Source organism: Pantherophis guttatus, chromosome 2 (assembly GCF_059756535.1).
Source record: "Pantherophis guttatus breed Tessera chromosome 2, ASM5975653v1, whole genome shotgun sequence".
Lineage (NCBI taxonomy): Eukaryota > Metazoa > Chordata > Lepidosauria > Squamata > Colubridae > Pantherophis > Pantherophis guttatus.
The window spans coordinates 107581376-107605923 of NC_142064.1; the positions used below are offsets into that span (position 1 = coordinate 107581376).

General features: G+C 40.1%; 1 protein-coding gene across 11 annotated transcripts in view; it reads left to right on the forward strand.

The window, feature by feature from the left end:
- The first annotated feature begins 18666 nt into the window (after positions 1-18666).
- The window catches only part of CARM1 (coactivator associated arginine methyltransferase 1), an 86023-nt gene continuing 80141 nt past the window's right edge, over positions 18667-24548 (forward strand). For 2 of the 11 annotated variants that reach the window (XM_034411209.3, XM_087888422.1), the window contains exon 1: positions 18667-18970. Coding sequence is in view for 7 of the 11 variants with exons in the window: in XM_034411206.3 (XP_034267097.1) it covers positions 18820-18970 (151 nt within the window). In the remaining 4 variants the exon portion in view is untranslated. Of the gene's footprint in view, positions 18971-19280; positions 19318-24548 lie in introns of those variants that run through there. The other 9 variants (XM_034411205.3, XM_034411208.3, XM_087888421.1 and 6 more) reach the window with 7 other exon arrangements.

The following is a 24548-nucleotide window of genomic DNA, read 5'->3' on the forward strand; positions in this document are numbered from 1 at the left end:
GGGTGTCATCAGCGTACTGATGGTATCTCACCCCGAAGCCACGGATGATCTCGCCCAGCGGCTTCACATAAATGTTGAACAGAAGGGGCGAGAGGACCGATCCCTGTGGCACTCCACAGACGAGAGGCCTCGAGGTCGACCTCTGCCCCCCTGCCAACACAAACTGCGACCGGTCGGAGAGAAAGGAGGAGAACCACCGCAATACGGTGCCTCCCACCCCCAACTCTTCCAGCCGGTGCAGCATGATACCATGGTCGATGGTATCAAAAGCCGCTGAGAGGGCTAACAGGACCAGAACAGAGGAGCAACCCCTGTCCTGAGCCCTCCAGAGATCATCAACCAACGCGACCAATGCTGTTTCCATGCTGTGCCCAGACCTGAAACCTGACTGGAACGGATCTAGATAAGATGTTTCCTCCAGGAATTGTGGAAACTGTCGCACGACCACACTCTCAACAACCTTCACCATGAAACGAAGGTTGGAGACAGGACGATAGTTGGCCAATATTGCCGCTTAATCCCTGAAGAGGAACACCCCCCCCACCCGTTAGACATAAAAAATTATAGACCAATATCCCTTCTGAACTCAGATTATAAATTTTTTACCACAATCCTAGCAAACAGATTAAAAGATTTTCTGAAAGAATTTATACATATGGACCAAAATGGATTTTTACCATCACGACAATTGCGAGATAATATGAGTGTCATGCTAAATATATTGGAATACTATGAAGAACACCCAGGCAAACAGGTTGCACTAGTTTTTATAGACGCCCAGAAGGCATTTGATAGAGTTAATTGGGAGTTCATATTATTACAGTTAGAACACATGGGCTTCGGACAGAGATTTATAAACACAATTAAAGCTATTTATTCAAAACAAACGGCCAGACTACTAATAAATGGGGATCTGACAGAGGAATTTCCTATCGGTAAAGGCACAAGACAGGGCTGTCCTTTATCCCCTTTACTCTTTATCTTATCACTAGAAACATTACTGCGTAAAATAATGAATGAAGAAAGAATAAAAGGCCTTAGAATCTGTCAACAGGTATATAAAACCCAGGCTTTCGCAGATGATATAGTCTATATGGTCTATAGAATCTTGTTTATATTTATTAGAGACAATTGAGGAATTTGGGGCGGTAGCAGGTTTATTAATCAACAAAACAAAACAAATATATTAACTAAGAACATCTTAGAGGAAGCTAAGAAAGACCTACAGGAAATGACTGGATTAAAGGTAGTTAATAAAGTTAAATATTTGGGAATTTGGCTAACTGGCAGATGCTCGAGCATACAAGAAGACAATTACAATAAACTGCTAACTCAAATAAGAAAAGACTTAGACAAATGGGGTAAAATACAACTCTCACTTCTAGGATGAGTAATAACAGTAAAATCCTACGTGCTACCGAAATTTAACTTTTTGTTTCAAACCGCCCCAGTGAATCTACCCAAAAATTTTTTTACGTACTTAAACCAAATAATAACTAAATTTATCTGGCAGGGGAAAAAACCACGGATTAAAATAAAGATGATGCAAGAGATAAAAGAAAGAGGAAGCCTGGGCCTACCATGTTGAGAGAATTACTACTCAGCCGCTTTGTTAATCTGGGTAAAAGAATGGATTACTTTAGGTAATAGCCGTCTTCTTAAATTAGAAGGTTTCGACCTACATCAGGGCTGGCATATGGCACTTTGGCGAGATAACACCCCACAAAGCAAATGGTTCACCCGACATTACATAAGAAATATTTTAATTCGAAATTGGGAAAAAGTTAGTAAAAAATATTATATTAAAACACCGTGCTGGATATTACCTTTGGAAGCACTGACATACTCCAAACTCTTTAACTATGCGAAAAAATTAACATATAAGGATTTGCTGAATGTACAAGGGAAATTAAAATCTAAACAGGAATTCAACTCCCAAGGGGCACAAGTGGACTGGTGGACCTATCTACAGATCCAATCTAAATACAAAAAAGACAGAGATAGGAAAGGTATTAACAGTGAGTTACAAGAATTACGACAAAATTTTGATGGGCCAAGAAAAAGGCATGATTTCAAAAACTTATAAATTGTTGATGAAAATAGAGATAGGTGATGAGATAATTAAGGATACAATGATCGCCTGGGAGAAAAACTTTGGATATTCAATTCATTTAGAGAAATGGCAAGAGATCTGGTGGGAGAATATGAAATTAGTAGTTTCTACGGCATACAAAGAAAACATCTACAAGATGATATACAGGTGGCATCTTCCCCCGATAAACTAGCCAAAATGTTTAATGGACAGTCTGCGGAATGCTGGAAATGTGGGTTTGAGCATGGCACCTATTACCATCAGTGGTGGACGTGCCCGAAAGCAGTAGAATTCTGGGGGAAAATTAAAAAATGGCTGAATGAGATTTTAAATCAAAAGATCAAATGGCGACCAGAGACATGCCTGCTCAGCTCCAAACCGGAAAGTATTAAAAGAGACTTATGGTATCTTGCATTACACATCATCACAGCGGCGAGATTGGCGTATGCTCAACTTTGGAAAAATCAAAATATCCCATCAGAGGAAGCTATTATAAAGAAGATTTTAGACTGTGCGGAAGCAGATAAATTCACTAAAAAATTAAAAGACAGAGACCAAACATAAATATGTTTATCTTGGGAAAAATTTTATAGGTGGCTAGAGAAGAGGAAAATATAACCCAAATTAGATGAGGAATTATATCTATCGAGAAATTTATATTATACAAGTAAAGTGAGGTCGGATAGACCTAATTGTTTTATAAAGATATGCAAGATGTTGTCTTCTCTGGATTATGATATATATACAGTACCGAATACTAGGTTATTAAGGTACTGCTTATAGATATGCTTGCTTTTTTTGTTTTGTTTTGTTTTGTTTTTTGTTTGTTTGTTGCTGTTGTGTTGTCTTGTTTATTATTTATATGATGTGTTGTTCTTCCTTTGTTTTTAATGGAAAATGTAAATAAAGATTATTTTTTTAAAAAAAAATAAGGCTAGGCTGGTAGCTCAAGGATTTAATCAGTCTCCTAATGATTACGATGAAGTATTCGCTGCAAGCTTAAAAGCCATTACATTAAGAGCAGCGTTGGTATGGGCAGCTAGAAATAAATATATAGTTAACCATTTAGATGTAGAGACCGGATATCTGCATGCACCATTACAGCATGAAATTTATTTAAAGAAACACTCAGGATTTGAGGAAAATGGGAAGGCTGACAGTTGGTTATTAAAGAAAAGTCTGTATGGGTTAAAACAGTCAGGTTATGAATGGAACCAGTGCATTGTAAAAACATTGAAGAATATTGGATTTAAAGCAGGATTAGCAGATCCATGTTTATTTAAAATGGAAAGGGATGGTATAGTATCATTATTACTTCTTTTTACGGACAATATGGCTCTGATTACAAAGAATAAGCAAGAGGCCAACAGGATTGTTGATGAATTAAAAGCTCATGTCAGGATCAAAAATCTAGGGGAGATACAATACCTAGGTGTAAGGATCGAAAAAACTAGGGGAGGATTTAAATTATCCCAAACTGATAAAATTAATAATCTATTAAAACAGTTCAGAATGGAATTGTGTAAACCATCAAAGACACCTATGGTTCAATATTATTGCAACACTGATGTGAAAAGTCCATTGTTTGATAAAGGGATATACCAATCGTTGATTGGCAGTTTATCATACATTAGCAATTGGTCTAGACTCGATATTTTTTATAGCGTGAACCAATTAGCTAGATTCAACACGGAACCTACAGAAAGACACTGGCAAGGAGCAAAACGTATTCTTAGATATCTGAAATATACCATGCATCATGCATTATATCTACAACCATCAGAAGAATTGCATGTAACCACTTATGCGGATGCTAGTTTCGCAACAGATGTGAATACAAGAAAATCAACCTCAGGAATCGCTGTATTTCTGGGAAAATCTTTGATATGGTGGCGTTCAAGAAGACAGAAGCATTTAAGTATGTCTACAATGGAAGCAGAGTTTTCTTGTTTATCTTTGTTATGTACAGATTTGATCAGTATTAAGCAGCTGATGCTAGATTTAGGAATAGATATACAAGATCCTATAATAGTATACGAAATAGGCAGCGATAAAAATGGCGACAAATATAGCTGTAAAGACTAGAACAAAACATACAGATCTTCAGTATCTCAATGTAAGAGAATGTATAATGAACAAGATGATAGAACTTGTATATTGTGCATCAGAAGACAATGTGGCTGATCATTTCACAAAATCATAGGGAAGTAGGAAACATATAGATACATGTGAACAGTATGGTTTAAGATTGTAAATATATCAGTCTACCCAAAAGGGAGAATGTTGGATGCTTATCCTACGGTTGGGTAGGTAATATATAGAAAACTATGTTCTGTAACTTTAACTGCTACAAGATGACTAATTGGCTGTGCTAAGCAGACATAAAAGAAGGCAGGAAGTTCATTCACTTCTGCTCCTGCTATTAGAAGGTTGAACTACTGAAAGGAACTGTGTCTGTGTTACTGCAGAGAACTGGAATTGTAAGCAAACTATGTTTTTGTGTTGAACCGTGATTATTTGAAGAAGTGTTATCTTTGTTTTGAGAAGCCAAGTTTGTTTTTTTTACCACAAGTAAAGACTGTTTATTTTTCTTTAAACGTTCAGAGTCTGTGAGTATCTGTGTGTTTTGCTAAGCAACGTATCTATTCACTGTCTGGTCCGTTGCACCACTTTGTAGAGGGCAGTTTTACCCTCAACAAATACTCTATATTATCCTGTCTTAGACCTATAGCAATAATCACCTTATAAATTAGTAAAGTACAAATATAATCTAAAATTAATAATTAACTAGTTAATAGTTAATATTATAATCCAACAATTCTGATTACCAATAGCAGTATCAATTTTAATCTAAATACGTTTACAGATGCATAGTCATATAGGTTATATTAATTAGAAATTATCATGTTTTAAATATGCACAAAAATATATGCTAAGTATATATAAAATGTTAAGTATATAAAGCTGAAGGTTCAATACAAAGATCATAAAAATATTATTTATTTATTTATTTATTTATTTATTTATTTATTTATTTTATTTCTCCCGAAGGACTCAGGGTGGTGTACAGCCTAATTAAAAACACAAAGAGACACAAAATTTAAAAATAATTAAAATTATTAAATAATAGGCCCAATTTATAAAACCCCCAATTTAAAATTCCATTTAAAACCAATTAAAATCTTTACATTGATAGCCCAGCCTGGCGGAACAACATGGTTTTGAGGGCACAGCGAAATACACGGAGATCAGAGATTTTACAAATTTCTGGGGGCAGTTCATTCCAAAGGGCAGGGGCTCCCACAGAGAAGGCCCTCCCCCTAGGTGTTGCCAGCCGACATAATTTGGCCGATGGCACCCTGAGGAGACCCTCTCTGTGGGAGCGAACTGGCCGGTGGGAGGCTACTGGTGGCAGAAGACGGTCTCGAAGGTATCCAGGTCCAATGCCATGGAACGCTTTAAAGGTGGTAACCAACACCTTGAATTGCACCCGGAAGACCACTGGGAGCCAGTGCAGCTCGCGCAGGAGGGGTGTCACGTGGGCACAACGAGTTGCACCCATAACCACCCGCTCGGCCGCATTCTGGACCAGTTGGAGCGTCCGGGTGCTTTTCAAGGGGAGCCCCATGTAGAGAGCATTGCAGTAGTCCAGTCGGAAGGTGACAAGGGCGTAAGTGACTGTGCGCAAGGCGTCGCGGTCCAGAAAGGGCTGCAACTGGCGGATCAGGCAGATTACCTCTTAATCTATTTATAAATTTATCTATTTGTAAATATATCTAATATATATATATATGTATATGTGTATATGTAATTATACAATCAATATAAGTAAATTGAATAATAGCTATATTATATATACACAGCTGGTTATGGGTGTATCCAATTCAAAGTCTTTCACAACCTTCACCAGAATTCTTTGCTCCCAAGTCTCACTATTTCATTTGCAACTTCTCCGTTCTCCAAATCCAAGATAACAGCTTCCCTCTATTTTGCACAATCACTGTCACTTCTCTTCACTCCCAGCACATTAACGTCTCTATCTCTATCAAAAATCTTTTTTGTAAATATTCCTTTCCTGAACCTCTCACTGCAATAACTAGTCTCTTGAAATAGGTAGCCACAAATTCAGTCTCGATATTCAGTCTAATTGAACAATTTTCCGGCACAGCACCCGTTCGAATCATCAATTGCATCTTTCTCTCCTTCTGCCCTGCGTACTGATTCTGTCTTCTCAAGATTTCACTCCCATGGCTAAGGCACCACTTTTCCCACCTTGGAGACTCACTTGTCTATCAGCTTGTAGGTTTCTCCAATTTATTTATTTATTTATTTATTTATTACATGTATTTATATGCCGCCATTCTCCCAAAGGACTCAGGGCGGCGAACACAAGTTAAGAAACAAGTACAATAAAATCATAATTTAATCCAAATAATTAATTAGTAGTAAATAATAAAGCCCGGAATCAGTCTCAGGATATTTGTTTGAAAAGCCAAGTCTTCAAGTCCCGATGGAAGGAGCGGAGATCAGGAGCCATCCGGAGCTCAGTAGGTAATTCATTCCAGAGGGTGGGAGCACCCACAGAGAACGCCCTACCCCTGGGCACAGCAAGGTGACATTGGCTCGCCGTCGGAACCCTGAGGAGAGCGGCCCTATGTGAGCGAACAGGACGGTGAGAGGCAGGCAGGAGAAGGTCATGCAAATATCCCGGACCTAAGTCATGAAGGGCCTTATAGGTGAGGACTAGCACCTTGAAGCGGACCCAGAGAACCACTGGTAACCAGTGCAGCTCACGCAGGAGGGGTGTTATATGGGAGTAACGAGGGGCTCCCATAACAACCCGTGCGGCTGCATTCTGGATCAGCTGGAGTCTCCGGGTGCATCTCAGGGGCAGGCCCATGTAGAGGGAATTGCAGTAATCCAAGCGGGAAGTAACCAGGGCATGAGTGACTGTGCGAAGGTCATCTCGGTCCAGGAAAGGACGCAACTGGCGCACCAGGCGAACTTGTGCGAAGGCCCCCCTGGTCACGGCCGTTAGATGGTCTTCTAGGGATAGCCGAGCATCCAGGAAGACACCCAAGTTGCGAGCCCTATCAAAGGGTGCAAGTTTTTCCCCATCTATCAAAAGTGATGGAGCCTCAGACTTCCAGTTTGCTTCCTGACGCCGAAAGACGGTCCCGTCTTTGGACCGCCAGCCCCGCTGCCTGTTAGAGCCGCTTCAATCCAGAGAAGCGGCTCGGAAGTTCCAGAATCCAAAGGATTAGTGGAAGAGAGTGGATGAGAAGCAGGTTGAGCCCCTGTGAGCCCCCAGACAGCTGTTTCTGGGGAGGAAACAGGCGCGGCTCCCTTTCAGCTCGCCAAGACTCCGGACAGCGTGGGACGAGTCTGCCCAGCGCAGAGCAAGGTGGCAGGAGCAACCTTTTTACTCAAAATAAAGTAAATTCAAACAACCAGGGTGGAATAACAACTTGAACCTCGAAACTGCAAGTATTACTAGCCCTGTGATTAAGTTTAAAGCAGAAGAGTGAATGTGTGAAAGTCACTTGAAAATGGCACCCGGCTTCAGTGTTAACGAGCTGAAAGTGAGAGTGGATTAGTAAAGTTATTTCAACTAGCTACAAAGTTGCGCTGTCTGTAACACGTGGAGGAAAAGAAAGGAAAAATCCTTTTTTAAAACAAGCCTGATCTTGCTTCAATTTTAATTTCACCCCTAATCTAACTAAACCTGGGGGAATTTTTTAGAGGACTTTGTGGTGGAGGAAAGGGAAAAAGGATCTCCTTTTTTGGAAAAGCTAGCCTACGTGGCAGGATGGCTTCTAAGCAGACCAAACAGGAAGGGAAGGCGGCAGGGGGGGGGATCCCCCACACGTAAACCTAAACAGCAGCCTCCCAGCCAGCAGAGCCAGAAAAAAGAGATTGATCTTGAAAGCTTAAAGGATTTTATTACTCAGGCTTTGGATGAGAAATTTGAAAAGTCACAACAGGAAATCAAGCAGGAGATTAAAAAAATTAAAGAGGTGGTGCAAGAAAAGTATGATAAGGTGACTAAAAAATTAATGACAGTGGTGTCTGGACTGTCAGAAGCAATTATTAAAACGGATGCCAAGGTGGAAGAATTTAAATCAGAAATGGAGGTCAAAATGAAGGAAACTGATTATAAAATCTTTGATGCTGATAATAAAATGCAGAGATTTGAAAATGAAATTACAATGATGCAGTTTAGGTCTATGGAATTCACTATAAGGCTGAGAGGCATAAAAGAGAACGATAGACAAGATCTGAGACAGATTTGTGCTGATGCTCTAGCTGTGCTGTTAAAGATTAGCCCTGAAGAGATTTTTTACAAAATGGATAAAATTTACAGAGTGAATTCGTGGGTGGCCAGACAAAGACAATTGCCTAGAGATGTGGTGATATATTTTACAGACAGAAGAATGAGAAATGATATTTTGCAAATGTCTTTTCTCTCTGCTGTGCAAGTGGAGGGAACGCAGATTGGAGTTTATAAAGAGCTACCACCTAAGATGTTAAAAGATAGAAAAGATTTTGGATTTCTAGTGAATGAATTAAAAAAACAACAAATTCCATTTTGGTGGGACACTCCAACTGGCATAATTTTGAGGTATAATGGAGAAAGATACTGATTAAACACTGTTGAGAAGGCGGAACAATTTTACTCTAATGTTTTTAAAGAGAGTTCACCATCCCCACGTACATCTACTGTGTTGAAGATAAAGGAAAATGATAAGGAGAAGCAACTCCAGCAAGAGATGGAAGAGCAGCTTAAGCAGGTGGAATCAGAGGCAATGGAAATGCAGGGAGCTACAGGAGGTTTTCTGGAGGAGCCCCTGCTAGACCCTCCTTCGAAAATTGTGATTGAACCACCTAAGACTACAAGAGAAGTGGCTCTGGACCTAGCCCGGATGTGTGAAGCTAAAGATCAACGTATAACTCGAGCAATTTCTAAGCAACTCAAAGAAAAACAACAACAGGAAAGGCCCAAGCCACAACAATACAAGAAAGGAGTCAAGAGTAATATACAAGAATGTGAAGCCATGGGGGGAGCAAAGCCGAAAACTATCGATTCAGAAGATCTTCGATAATTCTGCTCGTCGCTTCAAAAAAGTCTACATGACGATTAAGTTTTTATCTTGGAATGTGAATGGACTAAATTCACCACAGAAAAGGAAGAAATTATTTACATACCTGAGACAATTTAATAATGATATAATTTGCTTACAAGAAACTCATGTTAGAACACAAGATCAAAAATATTTGATAAATTCAAGATTAGGAACACACTTTATAGCCTCAAATTTGGAGAAAAAGAATGGTGTGGTTATTTATATAAATAAAAGACTGTCATCTAAAATTATAGAAGCAGATGAAGGCGGTAGGTTTATAGCAATTGAACTGCACACAGCAAGTGGCTTAATTCTAGTGATTGGAATTTATGCTCCTAATCAACAACAGGATCATTTTTACAAAACTTTGCATTCTAAAATATTGCAATGGGATTATAGATCTATTTTAATTATGGGAGATTGGAATGGAGTAATTGATCCTAAAACAGATAAAAAGAGTTTGGCGAAGTCAAGGATTAGATTACCACAGCCTTTTTTTGACATGAAAGAAGATTTGGAATTAAAAGATATTTGGAGAATACATAATCCAAAAGAATTGGACTTTACTTTTTTTTTCAGATAGACACAGATCCTTTTCTAGGATTGATTTTATTTTACTATCAGCTGACTTACTTGTAAAAACAAAAAGAACAAAGATTTTTCCAAGGACTTTAACTGACCATAGCCCGGTATGGATAGAAATTGAGATGGGAAAGAATGAGAGAAGATCATGGAGATTAAATGAAAATCTGTTTAGATATGAAAAAAATATAACAGAACTTAAAAAGCAGATGAAAGAATTTTTTGAAATGAATTTGAATAAGGGTACCCCTATTGAAATTGTGTGGGATGCGAGTAAAGCGTATATGAGAGGGGTACTCATTCATATGAACTCTAAACACAAATTAAACCGACAAAAGAAAAGAGCTGAAATGGAAGCAGAAATAAAGAATAAAGAACAGTTACTTATAAAAAACCCAACAGATGAAAGAATACGAGGAGCTATAAAACTTCTGAAAGATCAATTTCAAATGCTTATGGCGGAGCAAACAGCAACAAATTTACAATTTGCGAAACACAACACATTTTGCAACGCTAATAAACCGGGCAGATGGTTGGCTTATACATTAAGGAAGAAACAGAGTACACGGATTATTGATAGTATTGACATTGGAGGGAAGGAAATCTCTCAACAAAAATTAATTAAAGATGTTTTTGTAGATTATTATACTAAATTATATGCCAAAGACGATACACAGAATGGACTTATAGAGAAATATCTAGAAAATAAAAGAGTCACAAAAATTACTAGTCAACAAAAGGAGAGAATGAATCATTTTATAACAGCTGAGGAGATTATTGCCGCAATTAAACAATTGAAAACAGCTAAAGCTCCTGGGACGGATGGTTTAACTGCGGTGTACTATAAAACTTTACAAGTAGAAATGATTGAACATCTTAAAGATCTATTTTGTAGTATACAACAAGGGGGTAAAATACCCCCATCATGGAAAACAGCTTATATTTCATTGATACCGAAAGAGCAAATAGGTCCTAAAAAACCTGAGAATTTTAGACCAATATCTCTTCTGAATAATGACTATAAAATATTTGCAAAAGTACTAGCCAACAGGTTGATGCCAGTTATTCAAGAGGTGATTCATTGTGATCAAGCGGGATTTATAGAAGACAGATACATGAAGGATAATGTAAGGCAAGTTATAGATTTATTGGAATATCTTGAGAAGAATAAACAGATCCCTGCAGTGCTGGTTTTCTTGGATGCGGAGAAGGCCTTTGATAGAGTGGATTGGAACTTTCTATTAAAGACTTTAAAAAAGATGGACTTTGGGGATCAATTTATACAGGCGGTTTCAGCAATTTATCAAGAACAGAAGGCACAGATTATTATTAATGGAAGTTTGACAACAGACTTTAATATTGAAAAAGGAACAAGACAGGGTTGTCCGTTATCCCCATTGTTATTTATTTTAACATTAGAAGTCTTGTTGAATATAATACGGGATTCGAGCACTTTGAAAGGAATAGTGATAAGGCAAGAGGATTATAGAATAAGGGCATTTGCAGATGATCTGGTAGTTACCCTAACACAGCCGATGGAATCAATAATCCAGATGAAAGACATTATAGAACAATATGGTACAGTATCAGGATTTAGATTGAACCAGAAAAAAACTAAGATGATAGCTAAAAATATGACACAAGATCGAAAACAGGAACTTGAAAGCAAGGCAGGTTTTGAGATAGTACCAAAGGTCAAATATCTAGGAGTTCAAGTTGCAGAATCAAATATGAAATTGTTTCAAAATAATTATGAGGTGTTGTGGCGAGACGTACAGAAAGATATGGAGACCTGGAAAAAACTGCAGCTGTCTTTACTTGGAAGAATAGCAGCAGTTAAGATGAATATTTTGCCAAGATTTCTTTTTTTGTTTCAAATGATTCCGGTGCTTAAAAGTGATAAACAACTGAGAGAATGGCAAAGAGGACTGAATAAGTTTGTCTGGAATGAGAAAAAGCCGAGAGTTAAACTGAAAATTATGCAAGATGTTCCAGAAAGGGGAGGCCTTAAACTTCCAAACCTACAATTATATTATGAAGCAGCAGCTTTGACGCAAGCAAGTGATTGGTTTGGAAGGACAAAGACTGGAATATTGAATATAGAAAGTTTTGATCTTGAATTTGGTTGGCATGCTTATTTATTTTATGAGAACAAAGTGGATAAAGTATTTAAAAGCCACATACTTAGAGACTCTTTGATGAGAGTTTGGAAGAAGCACCGACTCAAATGGGATTACAAAATACCGTTATGGCTGGATCTTGGTCATATCATGTGGAATACAAATATAATGTCACTCGGGGGGTTTTTATATATAGAAGTTCTTTTTACAGATGCGGGCAGATGGCAACTGAAGACTTTAGAAACGCTGTTGGAAGAAGGGATTAATTTAACTTGGTTACAGTATAATCAACTTCAATTGAGATGGAAAGAGGACCAAAAAACTGGTATAATGCTGCATGAGGAAGAATTGGTTAGACATATAAAAGAGAAAGGTCCAATGCATATTAAAAGGGTTTATAATGTTTTGTTAGAAAGGGATTCAGAAACTGAATTGGTTAAAGATTGCATGATAAAGTGGGCACAAAATTTTGCAGAACCAGTGATGTTGGAAACATGGGAAAAAATATGGGTTCAGAATGTTAAATTTACACAGTCGCAGAATTTGAGGGAAAATTTTTCTAAAATGTTTTATAGATGGCATTTAGATCCTAAGAAATTGTCGTGCATGTACCCTAATGTTCAACCAAAATGCTGGAGATGTGATTGCCTAGATGCCACATATTATCATGTGTGGTGGACTTGTAAGAAAGTGAAGGCTTTTTGGATAAAAATTTGGTGGGTTATGCAGAATGTTTTGAAGAAAAAAATTTAGTTTTCTCCACAATTGTTTTTATTGGGTATAGTTAAGGGTTTTACATTGGGTGAAACAAAGTTGATATTGTATATGATAACAGCAGCGAGATTACTGATAGGTCAATATTGGAAAAATGAAGCTATGCCTACTATTGATGAATGGACTTTGAAGATGGCCAGCTTTGCAGAGATGGCGAAGATTTCAGCATACTTAAAAGATTGCTCACAAGAGACTTATGCATGGGAGTGGAAAAAGTGGATAGATTATGTGCAGAATAAATATCAAACTAGGAAATATCAGATAGCTTTTAACTGAAAGTATTATATATAGATAGAATAATTGAATTTTGTGAAGATGTGGAAAATATATAGGGGGTGGAGGGGTTCACGTTTTATAAAAAGGGGATTTTGATTTGGATTATATTTTGTGGAAGTCCGGGGGGGAGGGGTGGGCTAGGGGGTGTTAGGGAGGGTTAGGGAGGTTAGGGAGGGTTGGGTGGGGAAATGGGGACAAAATGTAATTGTAAAACTTTTTCAATTAAAAAAAAAAAAGTGATGGAGCCTCTGAAACCTGAGATGCTGGCATCCATAGCCACTCAATCTTAGAGGGATTGAGTTTGAGTCTCTTTCTGCCCATCCAGGCCCGTACCTCCTCCAGGCAATGGGACATCACGGAAAGGGCATCTCTGGGGTGGTCTGGGGTGGAGATGTATAATTGGGTATCATCAGCATATTGATGATATCTCACCCCAAAGCCACGAATGATTTCACCCAGTGGCTTCATATAGATGTTAAAGAGCAAGGGGGAGAGAACCGACCCGAGGCACCCCACAATTAAGGGGCCTCGGGGTGGATCTCTGCCCTCCCGCCCATACAAACTGAAAGCGACCCAAGAGGTAGGAGGAAAACCACCGTAAGACAGTGTCTCCCACCCCTAACCCCACAAGTTGCTGCAGTAGGATACCATGGTCGATGGTATCAAAAGCCGCTGAGAGGTCAAGTAGGACCAGGATGGAGGAACAACCCTTATCCCGAGCCCGCCAGAGATCATTCACCAGAGTGACCAATGCTGTTTCCGTGCTGTGACCGTCTCGGAAGCCTGATTGGTACGGGTCAAGGTATTCTGTTTCCTCCAGGAATTGTGGGAGCTGTTGAGCCACTACAGTCTCAACAACCTTCCCGATGAAGCAAAGGTTGGAGACGGGACGATAGTTATTAAGTGTGTCTGGATCCAGGGAAGGTTTCTTGAGGAGAGGTCGAACCACCGCCTCCTTAAGAGAGGTGGGGAAGTTCCCCTCTCTCAATGAAGCGTTGACAATTGCCTGGATCCAGTCTCTAGTCACCTCTCTGGCAGCCGAAACCAACCAGGAGGGACAAGGATCCAATAAGCAAGTGGAGGAACTAAGTTTCCCCACAATCCTGTCCACTTCCTTGACAGAAACAGGGTCAAACTCAATCCAGATATTATTCTCAAGACCCACCCTAGTCTCCCGATTGGATTTTGCCCAGTCAGAGTCCAATCCCATCCGGATCTGAGCGATTTTATCATGCAGAAACTGTACAAAATCCTCAGCTCTGCCCTGCAAAGGGTCTTCCCTCGCTCCCTGATTGAGGAGGGAGCAGGTCACACGAAACAGGGCCACTGGGCGGTTTTCTGCAGATGCAATGAGGGTGGCGAAGTAGTGACGTTTCGCCGCTTCCATCGCCACTAGATAAGACCTAATATGGGTTCTTAACTGTGTTCGGTCAGATTCAGATCGGGAGGACCTCCAACTCTCCTCTAAGCGTCTTTTCCGACGTTTCATTTCCCAGAGCTCCATGGAAAACCAAGGAGCAATCCGGGATCTGCGTCGGGTTAGAGGCCGCAAAGGTGCGATTCTGTCCAAGGCGTCGGTAGCCACCCATTCCCAGGATGCCACCAGAGCCTCAGCTGAATCGCAGGATTGAGAGGTGGGGAATGTCCCAAGCTCCTTTAAGAACCTTTCTGGGTCCATCAGGCACCTAGGGCGGAACCATTTTATGGGTCCCGTCTCCCAGCGGTAGGGGTTGGCAGATTGAAAGTCTAGTCTAAGGAGGGAATGGTCAGTCCATGACAGGGGAGTGATGGAAAGTTCCCCCTTACCATGACCATTTATCCACTGCCCAGAGAGAAAAACCAGGTCAAGTGTGTGTCCTCTCCTATGAGTTAGGCCCTGAATAACCTGAGTCAGGTCCATGGCTGCCATGGAGGCCATGAACTCCCGGACTGTCTCAGATGACTCACCAATCGAAGGCAGATTAAAATCTCCCACAACTAAAAGGCTGGGGAGTTCAAGTGCCACCTCAGACAAGACATCGAGCAGTGTGGGCAGGGCTGTGGCAACATAGCTGGGAGATAGGTATGTGACCAACAAGCCCGACTGAACTCCAGGGTCCCACTTCAATAGAAGAGACTCACACCCGCCTATCTGAGGGACAGTGACCTCCCTAGGACTCAGACTTTCTCTAACAACTACTGCCACCACCACCCGCCCCTTCCCTGGTGTCACGGCTGGTGCAGGACACGAAAGCTTGAGGGGCATAAATCAGAGAGAGGGATTCCCCCCTCTTGCCCCAACCAGGTCTCCGTGATACAGGCCAGGTCTGCACCCTCCTCATCAATAAGATCTCGTATGAGGAGAGCCTTATTCATCACGGACCTGGCATTCACATATATCAGACGGAAACCAGGGTCCTTCGCTCTCATATTCCCAGGAAAGCAGGGTGAGCAGGAGGTATGGGAGCAAGTTACCATCCGAATGCATCTGGTGTGATGCTCCCCACTCCTACTTCGATTTCTTCTGCCCCTTCCCACCATCACAGGTATAGCTTGTCCCACCCTCCTCCGAGCATCTCCTACAACTCCCAACCTCCCCAACCCACTGGGACTGTCAAAATGGCATGGCTGCTGATCCTTAAGAGACCCCCCAGTCTCATTTTTATTATTAAAAACCACCCTCCTCCCGGATCCCCTTAAAATTGGATCTAAAAATCTATTTAAAAAACCCCAGAGTTTCCGTTTTTTAGCGTACCACCTCTCGGGGTTCCAAAACCCGTCATCAAGGGCAGCCCTCGATAGCTGAAAGGGCCAAACCTGCGAGAGGGGGGAGTCTCGCAGTGCAAGGAGCTCCGCAGTTGAATACATTAAAGAATAGTAATGAGCTGAGAGTGATGAAGGATCATTTTCTATTAAAGGCTGTTAGAGATGGTAAAAACAGGTAGATTAAATAATGGAGGAAAAGATGTTAAAGAGAAGTCAATATGCTAAAAACATCAGAACATCGGGACATCATCGTCCTATCATGACGATGGGAAGTCTTGTGATTATAATAAGTCTATTCAATGGTGGGGAAAAAAGTCTCAAAGGCCGCCCTTTCAAGGTGACCCAAACCAGAGTCATAAGGTCAAATGAGAGATGGTCCGTCCCACCATAGTCCAAGACTCTTGGTGTCTGTGCCTCCTCCCGTTCTCACACCAGCGATAGCCAAGGCTTAGTTCAGAAAAAAGCAAGGTGTAGTCATAGGATGGAATAAATGATTGAACAATCGAATAATCCGGGTAACCCAGGGAGGACAAGATGGTCAAATAATGGTCAAATAAGGCTGCAGATCAATCAAAAGTTGTAAATTTATGCTGAGTGGCCCTATTAGGCCTAAGCCTAATAAGGGGGGGGAACAGTTAAGGGGGAGACCAACTGTCATCCCCCAACTGACAATTCTCAGTTCCTTCCCCATAAGCTTGATCTTCAGGCCATTCAGCCCATTTAGCCCCTTCCATGCTTCAGAAAAAAGGGGGGGAGTGTCCAGATCCCTCAAAAACTGACAGATCCTAACGTTTGTAATACTGCCATCTTCTCCACCAACAACGGGGGCGTCTTTGCAGCCAAGCCTCCAGGTAATGCCGCAGTCCTCTAACCTCCTCCCCGACAGTCAGCTGTTCCTCGGGCTCCATCCACGGCTCTATCGAGTCGGCAACACCTCAGCTCGCTGGGAGGGGGTCAAAAGATGGTTAACTGACCCCTTAAACCCCTGAAAATGTCAAACATCGCCTCCCTAAGCTCGGGGTTCACTGCGGAGCCGCCATTTTGGTTTGCTGCCCAACGGAAATTTAGAGAAGCAACCTGGTATCTCACTCTGTCTTGTCACTTTCCACCAATACTTCTCGCTGTTTCTCACTCTTTGCTTCCTCCGCCTTTCGATCAGGCTGTCATGCCTCTGGACCCAACCATAACAGCCGGTCTCTTTTGCACCGGATTCAAGAGGTTCCTCCTGCTGCAATGGGGGATCGCTCTTCTCTCTATCACCCCCGGAGTATCCCCTCTATAACACTGACCCCTCCAGGGTCTAATTTGGCCTCTACAGGCCTCCAGACCGTGAAAATTTGGACAGAAAGAACGGAGCCCCATTCTCCTGTACCACACCATCATGACGTCACCCAAGAAATCCCTGTGTTTGTTTTCTACATAACGTCTTTTGTGCCTGAGTTCCCCTTCTTCCTTACCAACTGTTTGATTAGTGCACATCATATGGCATACACTATCAAAAGCTTTATTTTTCTTGACAGCAAGGTTGACATTCTTCACTGCACACTGTGAGAAATACTGATAATCCTATTAGTTTTATTAGAATTTTGCATGCTAAAACTGCAGAGGTATTCAGACTCCAAGAGAGCCAGTAGAAGAATATTTCTTCGCCTCATAGAATCATAGGGCTGGAAGGGACCTTGGAGGTGAGCACTCTTCCCCACACATATTTTTCTAGCTTATAACATCAGTTTTTACCCAGTATGGTAAGAGAGAGCTCTGATGATTGTGGGTTACTTTATTCCATCAATAAAGCATTATTAATGAAATTCTGATTTGGTGCAATTCAGTGGTGAAATCTGAACCGGTTTACTACCGGTTCGCTTGCTGCACATGCGCGTTACGCACGCATGTGCACACGCACACAATGCACGCCAAAAGGAGGCATGGAGTAAGTAGAACAGTGCGCAGGGCCAAATAGGTTGTAAAAAAATGCTTTTAAAAGTAAAAAAAAGACTTTGACGATCAAGCAGCTCAGCTGGGATCATCAGAGCCTTTTTTTTTACCTTTTAAAAGCATTTTTTTTGAAAGAAGCGGCAAGCAGGCAACCGGGCGATTGGGTGGGCATGGGTGGGGAGCCAGGGATTTTTGCTACCGGTTCTCCGAATCACCTGCCGCCATCGCTACCGGATTGGCCGATCCAGTCCGAACCAGGAGCATTTCATCCCTGGTACAATTGTTATCTGTCCTGCAAAACTGTGTCTTTCTTTCTTTGCAATTGAATAAAATAAGTAAATATATTTTCTTGGGTTGATCCTCCACTCTGTGGATACACAATCTTCCAACCTAGGTGTTAGCATGACTGGAGTCCAAAGCTCCAGATATATATGGGGTGGCAGCAAAGAGATACAAGGAAACAGGATGAATTTGATTTAAATCACTAGTAAAAAGACTTGATTTAAATCATAATTTTTTAAAGAGCAACTGTCATCTCTGTCCCGCAGGAGCTCCTCTTCTGATTTGCTGTTGACTCACCACAGTCCCAATATTGCAGAATTTACAGCCTCATGCTACATAACTAAGCTCCATTTCATGCTGAATAAACTAATGCATCTTAAACAGAAAACTATCTTTAGATAGATTTTTACTCCAAAAAGCATTTTATTAAAATAAATTTGATAAAAATAAAAAAAATCCGATTTAAATAAAAAAATCTGATTTAAAAAAAAAATTAAAAAAATCATCGATTTTTATCCACCCTGCAAGGAAATATGGGAATTTGCAGCCCAGTTTCTTACACCAACTTAACTGGACTTTGTCCTTTCTCTCAAGGGCACTGAATACTAGTCCTCTTTCGTCTTACTCCCATCACCTGAATTCCTTACCTTGCCATCTTTTCGTCCGGCAGCGACTCGCCTTCCCACGCTGATTGGCCCGAAGGGCACCCCCTTCCTTATCCCCGCCGACCAGTAGAGGGCGCCTCCGCCCCCTGCCTTGTCCAGCCTAGCGGTGCTCAAAAGGCACGGCTTCCGGCCGCTCCTTCTCTGACGCCTTTTTCAGTCGCCTTCGGCCTTTACCTACAGTCGCCGCCGCCGCCGCCGCCGCGGAGCGGGCCTGGGATGCCAAGATGGCGGCGGCGGTGGTATCGGTCTTTCCGGGTGTGCGGCTCCTGACTATCGGCGATGCCAACGGGGAAATCCAACGGCACCAAGAGCAGCAAGCGCTGCGTCTCGAGGCTCGCACCGGGCCTGACGCCGCTTGCCTCGCTTTGTATAGCCGTGAGTGGCGAAATGGGGCTGAGCTGGCGGGCATGCTCACTGACAAGCGGGCCGGTGGGGGCCTAGTCGCGTGAAAAGGGAGGGTCGGATGAATGAATGAAAAGAATGAATGAGTTGTAGGACGGACAACCGGTGAGGGGATGTGGACGAGCTGCTAACCACTTCTAGGAGCTGCTTTCTCGCCATCGCTTCTGCTTGAGGTTGCGAGGGAGAGCGGTCTGTCGCCCCTGTGTTTGAAGGCCAAAGGTTTCTGAACATGTGCGAAGAGTAATTCATATCTATACTACTTCATAGTAGCTCCTAGGAAGGAGACCAAGTTTCACCCATGAGCACATCAGGGAAATCAGGTGGGGGTCGCGATATATTCCGGAGTTTTTTGAATTTTCATTCTAACAAGCCATAGCTTCCCTTGGAGAACAGTCCATTTATTTTCGTTTGCAGGCAAATAAAGGATCATATCCCATGGCTTTTTATGTTTCAGCCAAGTAAATGCTCCGTGACTGTTGCCCCAAACTTCTAATAATTTTGCACCAGTCTGAGAAATTCCAGGTTTAATCTGAAGTATTTTAAACTAACCTGTCAAAAGTTAATCGCCATTCCATGTATTCCCAAAAGTCACAATAATTTAAGACTAGTAAGCCATACACTTAAAGGCATATGTATTCTGATGATACAACTGGGAAAAGTAAATTAGAGAAAAGTAGGTTTGTGGGTAATTAAAAAAAAGATTAAGCTTTAAATGGGATTGGGATTGGAAAAGTGCATTTTAGAACTGTTTATATTGGCAAATTGAGAGTAAAATCTTTCAAACTTGTAGGTTGAATGAAAAGGGTTTTTCTGAATGCTCTTTTTTGAACAACATATTTGTAGGTACAGGAGGAATACATGTAAAAAGACTTAAAGTCTTTTTAAAGCTGTTCTGAGCATAAAACAGCTTTTTAAGAACACAGCCTTAATAACTCATGAAACTGTTTCATAAATAATTCCATAATAATCATTCTGAATTATTATATTTGCCCTCATTCATTATGAACTACTTTTTAGTATTTTCCTCTCTAATCCTTGAGACAATTTGGCTAGTATTACACTTTTTTGTAATAATTATTACACTTTTATCCCTTCAATGGGATCTGATTTGGATCTGTATGTTGATATAATTGAGCACCAAAGGGCTACATTGAGTGTGTATCCCATAGTTGGTCACCTTCAATATTGGTATCTTTTACAAACAGGTATTTTGCAATGAATGAATATCATTGCTGTTCAGTTTGATGAATCAACAACTAGTTTCACAGAGACTAATGCGTATACTTACATTTGTGGTTTTTGCTTGATAATGTGAGTTGCTTAGACAGTTCATAATGTTAAATTGGCTATACTGGATGTAAATGTGAATACTGCAGTGTGGTCTTCTGCACTGTGACTCAATTTCTGTAATTCAGTCAGAATGATACCATAACTTGAACATGTTAGGTGGGTTCAAATTACTTTGTATACTGATTTCTGACAATTTTTGACATTATACCATGAGAGGTGGAGACTTGTATACAAAATATTTAGTTATTTAGATTAGTAAATTTGAACTGAGTATTAGAATGAGAGAAATTCAACCTTTTTACATACTACAGTAATTCTGTTGAAATCTCTCTTTATATGAAAGCAATTATTTTTGCACTTCCTCACATGAATGCAGAAAGTATATCTAATTTATAGGTCTGGGATAGTAAGGAGGCCATTTTTTCAATCTGGGTGACTTGGGGATATGATGGCTATGAGGATATGATGGGGAAACTTTAATCTACATATTGGCTGTTCAGTGCTGGTATGAGACAGCAGCATTGTCTATTCACTAACTGCCTTCAGCTTTTGGAGCAAATGAGAAAACAGTTAAAGTCATAAAGTAAGTGGCAATTTTACAAGGGCTAAAGTATGAAATTACTAAACTAGCAGGTAAAATAGATCCCTGTAGTTAGGAATAAGCATGCCTGTGCTAGGATAATTTGTGGACTCCAGATTGCAGATAAGATGGATGACTTTTAAAAAGTCTTGAGCTTTTTTTGTATGTTAGGTAGATTTTGAAATTTTCATGAGACTGTCCAAAGCGAATGGGTTTTTTTGTATGTGTACATATTCAGGTATTACTTCTTTGAGAGACTACTCATACTATTAGAAGAAACATACACTATTGTAATTCCCATGTGGAAATTCAGAATGAGCTAAAGTTGATCACTTATAGAAATTCATTTTGTTGTAGAGTGGATGCTAGATAGGTTAGCTATGAGCAGAATAGCTAAGTTCTCCTTCCCTTGAGAGCATTCCAAACCTCTTCCTGTATTTTGAAAGCAGATAAAGTTTTGTCTAGAGCACAAAGTCTGAAGCAGCATAATCTGATTCTGAACTACTTTGGGATCCATTCGACCACCTCTAGAATGGCATAGTCTACAAGCCCTAATAAGCAGGTATATACAAAAAAGTATGCAGGCTATTGCTATAATGCATTGTAAGCCGCCCTGAGTCTACGGAGAAGGGCGGCATATAAATTGGGCTAATAAATAAATAAAGTTTGACAGTCCAGTGGAAACAGAACCATTCTACATTCCATTCCCAGTTAATCATCCCTATAGCTGAAGTTTTTGAGTTCAGCTGTTATAGGTTATTGTAACTGAAATCAAGGGTAGAGTAATTCTGACCCTCTAGATATTGCTTAGCTACAACACCCAGTTTAGGCAGCTTAGTGGTGAGTTGTAAGCAGTAGTGGGTTTCAAATCCTGTCACTGCCAGTTCGCTCGTGGACGCACACATGCACGACACTTCTGCACATGCACAGAAGCTTCTGCACATGCACAAAGACGTCCGGGCGGGTTGGCAGAGCCTCCCGCTGCCACCGCTACCAGTTTGCCCAATCTGGGGCAAACCGGTAGCAACCCACCACTGGCTATAAGTCAACAATTCTTGGAGGCTTACAGATTTTTTTTATCCCTAACCTAATTATAATTACTGTTCTGCAAACTGCAGAACATTATGCATATTTGAAATATTTGAAAGTTTCCAGAGTCAGTCTTTCTTAGTATGATGTGAACTTTTTCTTTCAACCTTTTTTTTAGTTGTTCACACTGCCAAATTGAATTTAACTATTGTTATCAACAGAACATCAATCATTGTGGAAATTGTGCTACATTTTGGCTGGTTTAGTCTAAAGTAGACAAGACTTTAATTACAGAATATATTTTTTTCTTTTATGTTCTGGTGCTTAATTTACAAGTTTTCCACTCGTAATTAGTTTTTCTAGAGAGACCTGACTGCAAAACCCAAGTATATTTTTAAAAACTATTTTTATTACATATGCTAAAATGGGGAAAAGAACCCGCTCCACACAAAAGTATGCATTTTTCAGTCATTAAATAAAAGTAGTGTTCATTTATATTAATATATTGCTAAATAAATTATTAATGTTTTTAATTTACTTTAGGAAAAATGGGAAATTAAATATTAAAATTGGTGTATGAAATCTAAATCTCTTACATTTGGATCTTGTGATAGTAAATATATATTTGAATGTAGAAAAAGATGGATAATTAAAAAAAAACAGAAATAACTATAATAGCCAAAAAAATTCACCAAACAGAATTATTCTATGAAATATCTGGTTGGAAACCAAACAAAAAGAGAAGCAACCTGGAATTAAGGAGAAACTTCCTAACAGTGAGGACAATTAACCAGTGGAACAGCTTGCCTTCAGAAATAGTGGGCGCTCCATCACTGGATATTTTTAAGAAGAGACTAGACAATCACTTATCTGAAATGGTATATGTCCGTGATGGCAAACCTATGGCACACATGCCAGAGGTGGCACGCAGAGCCCTCTCTGTGGGCACGCGCGCCATTGCCCCAGCTTGGCCAGCTGGTTGTTGGGTTTCTGAGGCGCACATGCACGCCAGCCAGCTGGTCATCGGGTTTCTGATGCTCTGGCATGCATGAGCACCTTCCAGTTTGGGCATTATGCCTAAAAGTTTTGCCATCACTGGTATAGGTTCTCCTGCTTGAGCAGGGGGCTGGACTAGAAGACCTCCAAGGTCCCTACCAGCTCTATTCTATTCTACGATCTTTTTTCCATAATAGAGCTGCTACAACACCAAACCACTTTTTATGAACCAGTGTTGCATTTCAAGCCCTTTCAATTTCCAACAGTTAGTTGAACCATCTGTTTCTTCTTGGAAACATGAAATGTTGAAGGATTTCTATTAATATTAATTAATTCAGTAATGATTGTTAATTTTAAAGTGTGATATTTAGATACCAGGTATTTACTCTATAGATGTTTAGTACAAGATATTCCAATTCATTTTCCATGCCTTCTTGTATTTTTTAATATTTTGATGTCCTAACATACTTTTATAAATTATTACTCTAGGTTTATTGTTTTGTGTATTAATAGAGCTGTGCAGAGCAACAAAGTGCAGTATCTTCTCTCAAGAAAACCCTGTGTTTTTGATTTTGTGGGCTGGGTTTGTTGTCAAAGCAACTCCTCAAATTTATCATTGAATCTTATTAAACTAAATACATGCTCAAACTCCATCCAAATATTTCAGTGAAAGCATTATCATGCTATGTTTCTGTTTGGAATCTCGGTAATGTTAACGTAGCATGATCAGAATGATCTGAGTAGCTCCATTGTTGCTAATTTAGGAGGACCAGTTTCATTCTCCTAGATTCTTACATTTTGTACTTTCAGTGAAGCCACTGCAGTTTTTGGACTCCAACATCCTTCAACTTATTAAATGTGTCAAATGTGCTGATTTCAAAGTGTCCAAAGTCCAATTTCAAATCACTGTTAAGAAGGAAGTTACAGTATGTGTTTTTTAAAAAAATCTAAACAATTAAACCCTTTTCTGAAAATTTAAGCTTCCTAAGTGAAAAATGAGATGAAGAATTTCTCCAGATAAACTTCTGGAGTAGTCCATTAGATTTTTGAAAATATGTTTCAGAAATATAGAGAGGAATATCACATATAACATAAATTTTCCATGGAAATAATTTTTATGTTATTAATTTTATCTCAGATATTGAATTTGAGCCCAGATATTTCAGTCTTTCATATTTTTATGAACAATAATCTGAGGCCTATCTTTAAATATTCTCAGTTCAAAATAACCTGCTTCCTATGAGTCCCCTTTAAATAATAACTACTACTTAGTAACATTTATCAGTTCAGATTAGAAGCAGTTAGTATCATATTAAGAAAAAGATTCCAAACCAACTAATTTTGTAATAGCAGATTCAAATTTATCAGTAAATACTATCTGGAAATAGTGCTATAATAAATCCTTTATTAATTTGGGGCTGTATGTGTCCATTATTTCTGAATGTCTGTTATATCCCCAAAGTATGTCATTTGCATCAATATAAGTTTTTGAACACAGGGATGCGGTGGCTCAGTGGCTAAGATGCTGAGCTTGTCAATCGAAAGGTCGGCAGTTCAGCGGTTCGAATCCCTAGTGCCACGTAATGGGGTGAGCTCCCGTTACTTGTCCCAGCTTCTGCCAACCTAGCAGTTCAAAAGCGCATAGAAAATGCAAGT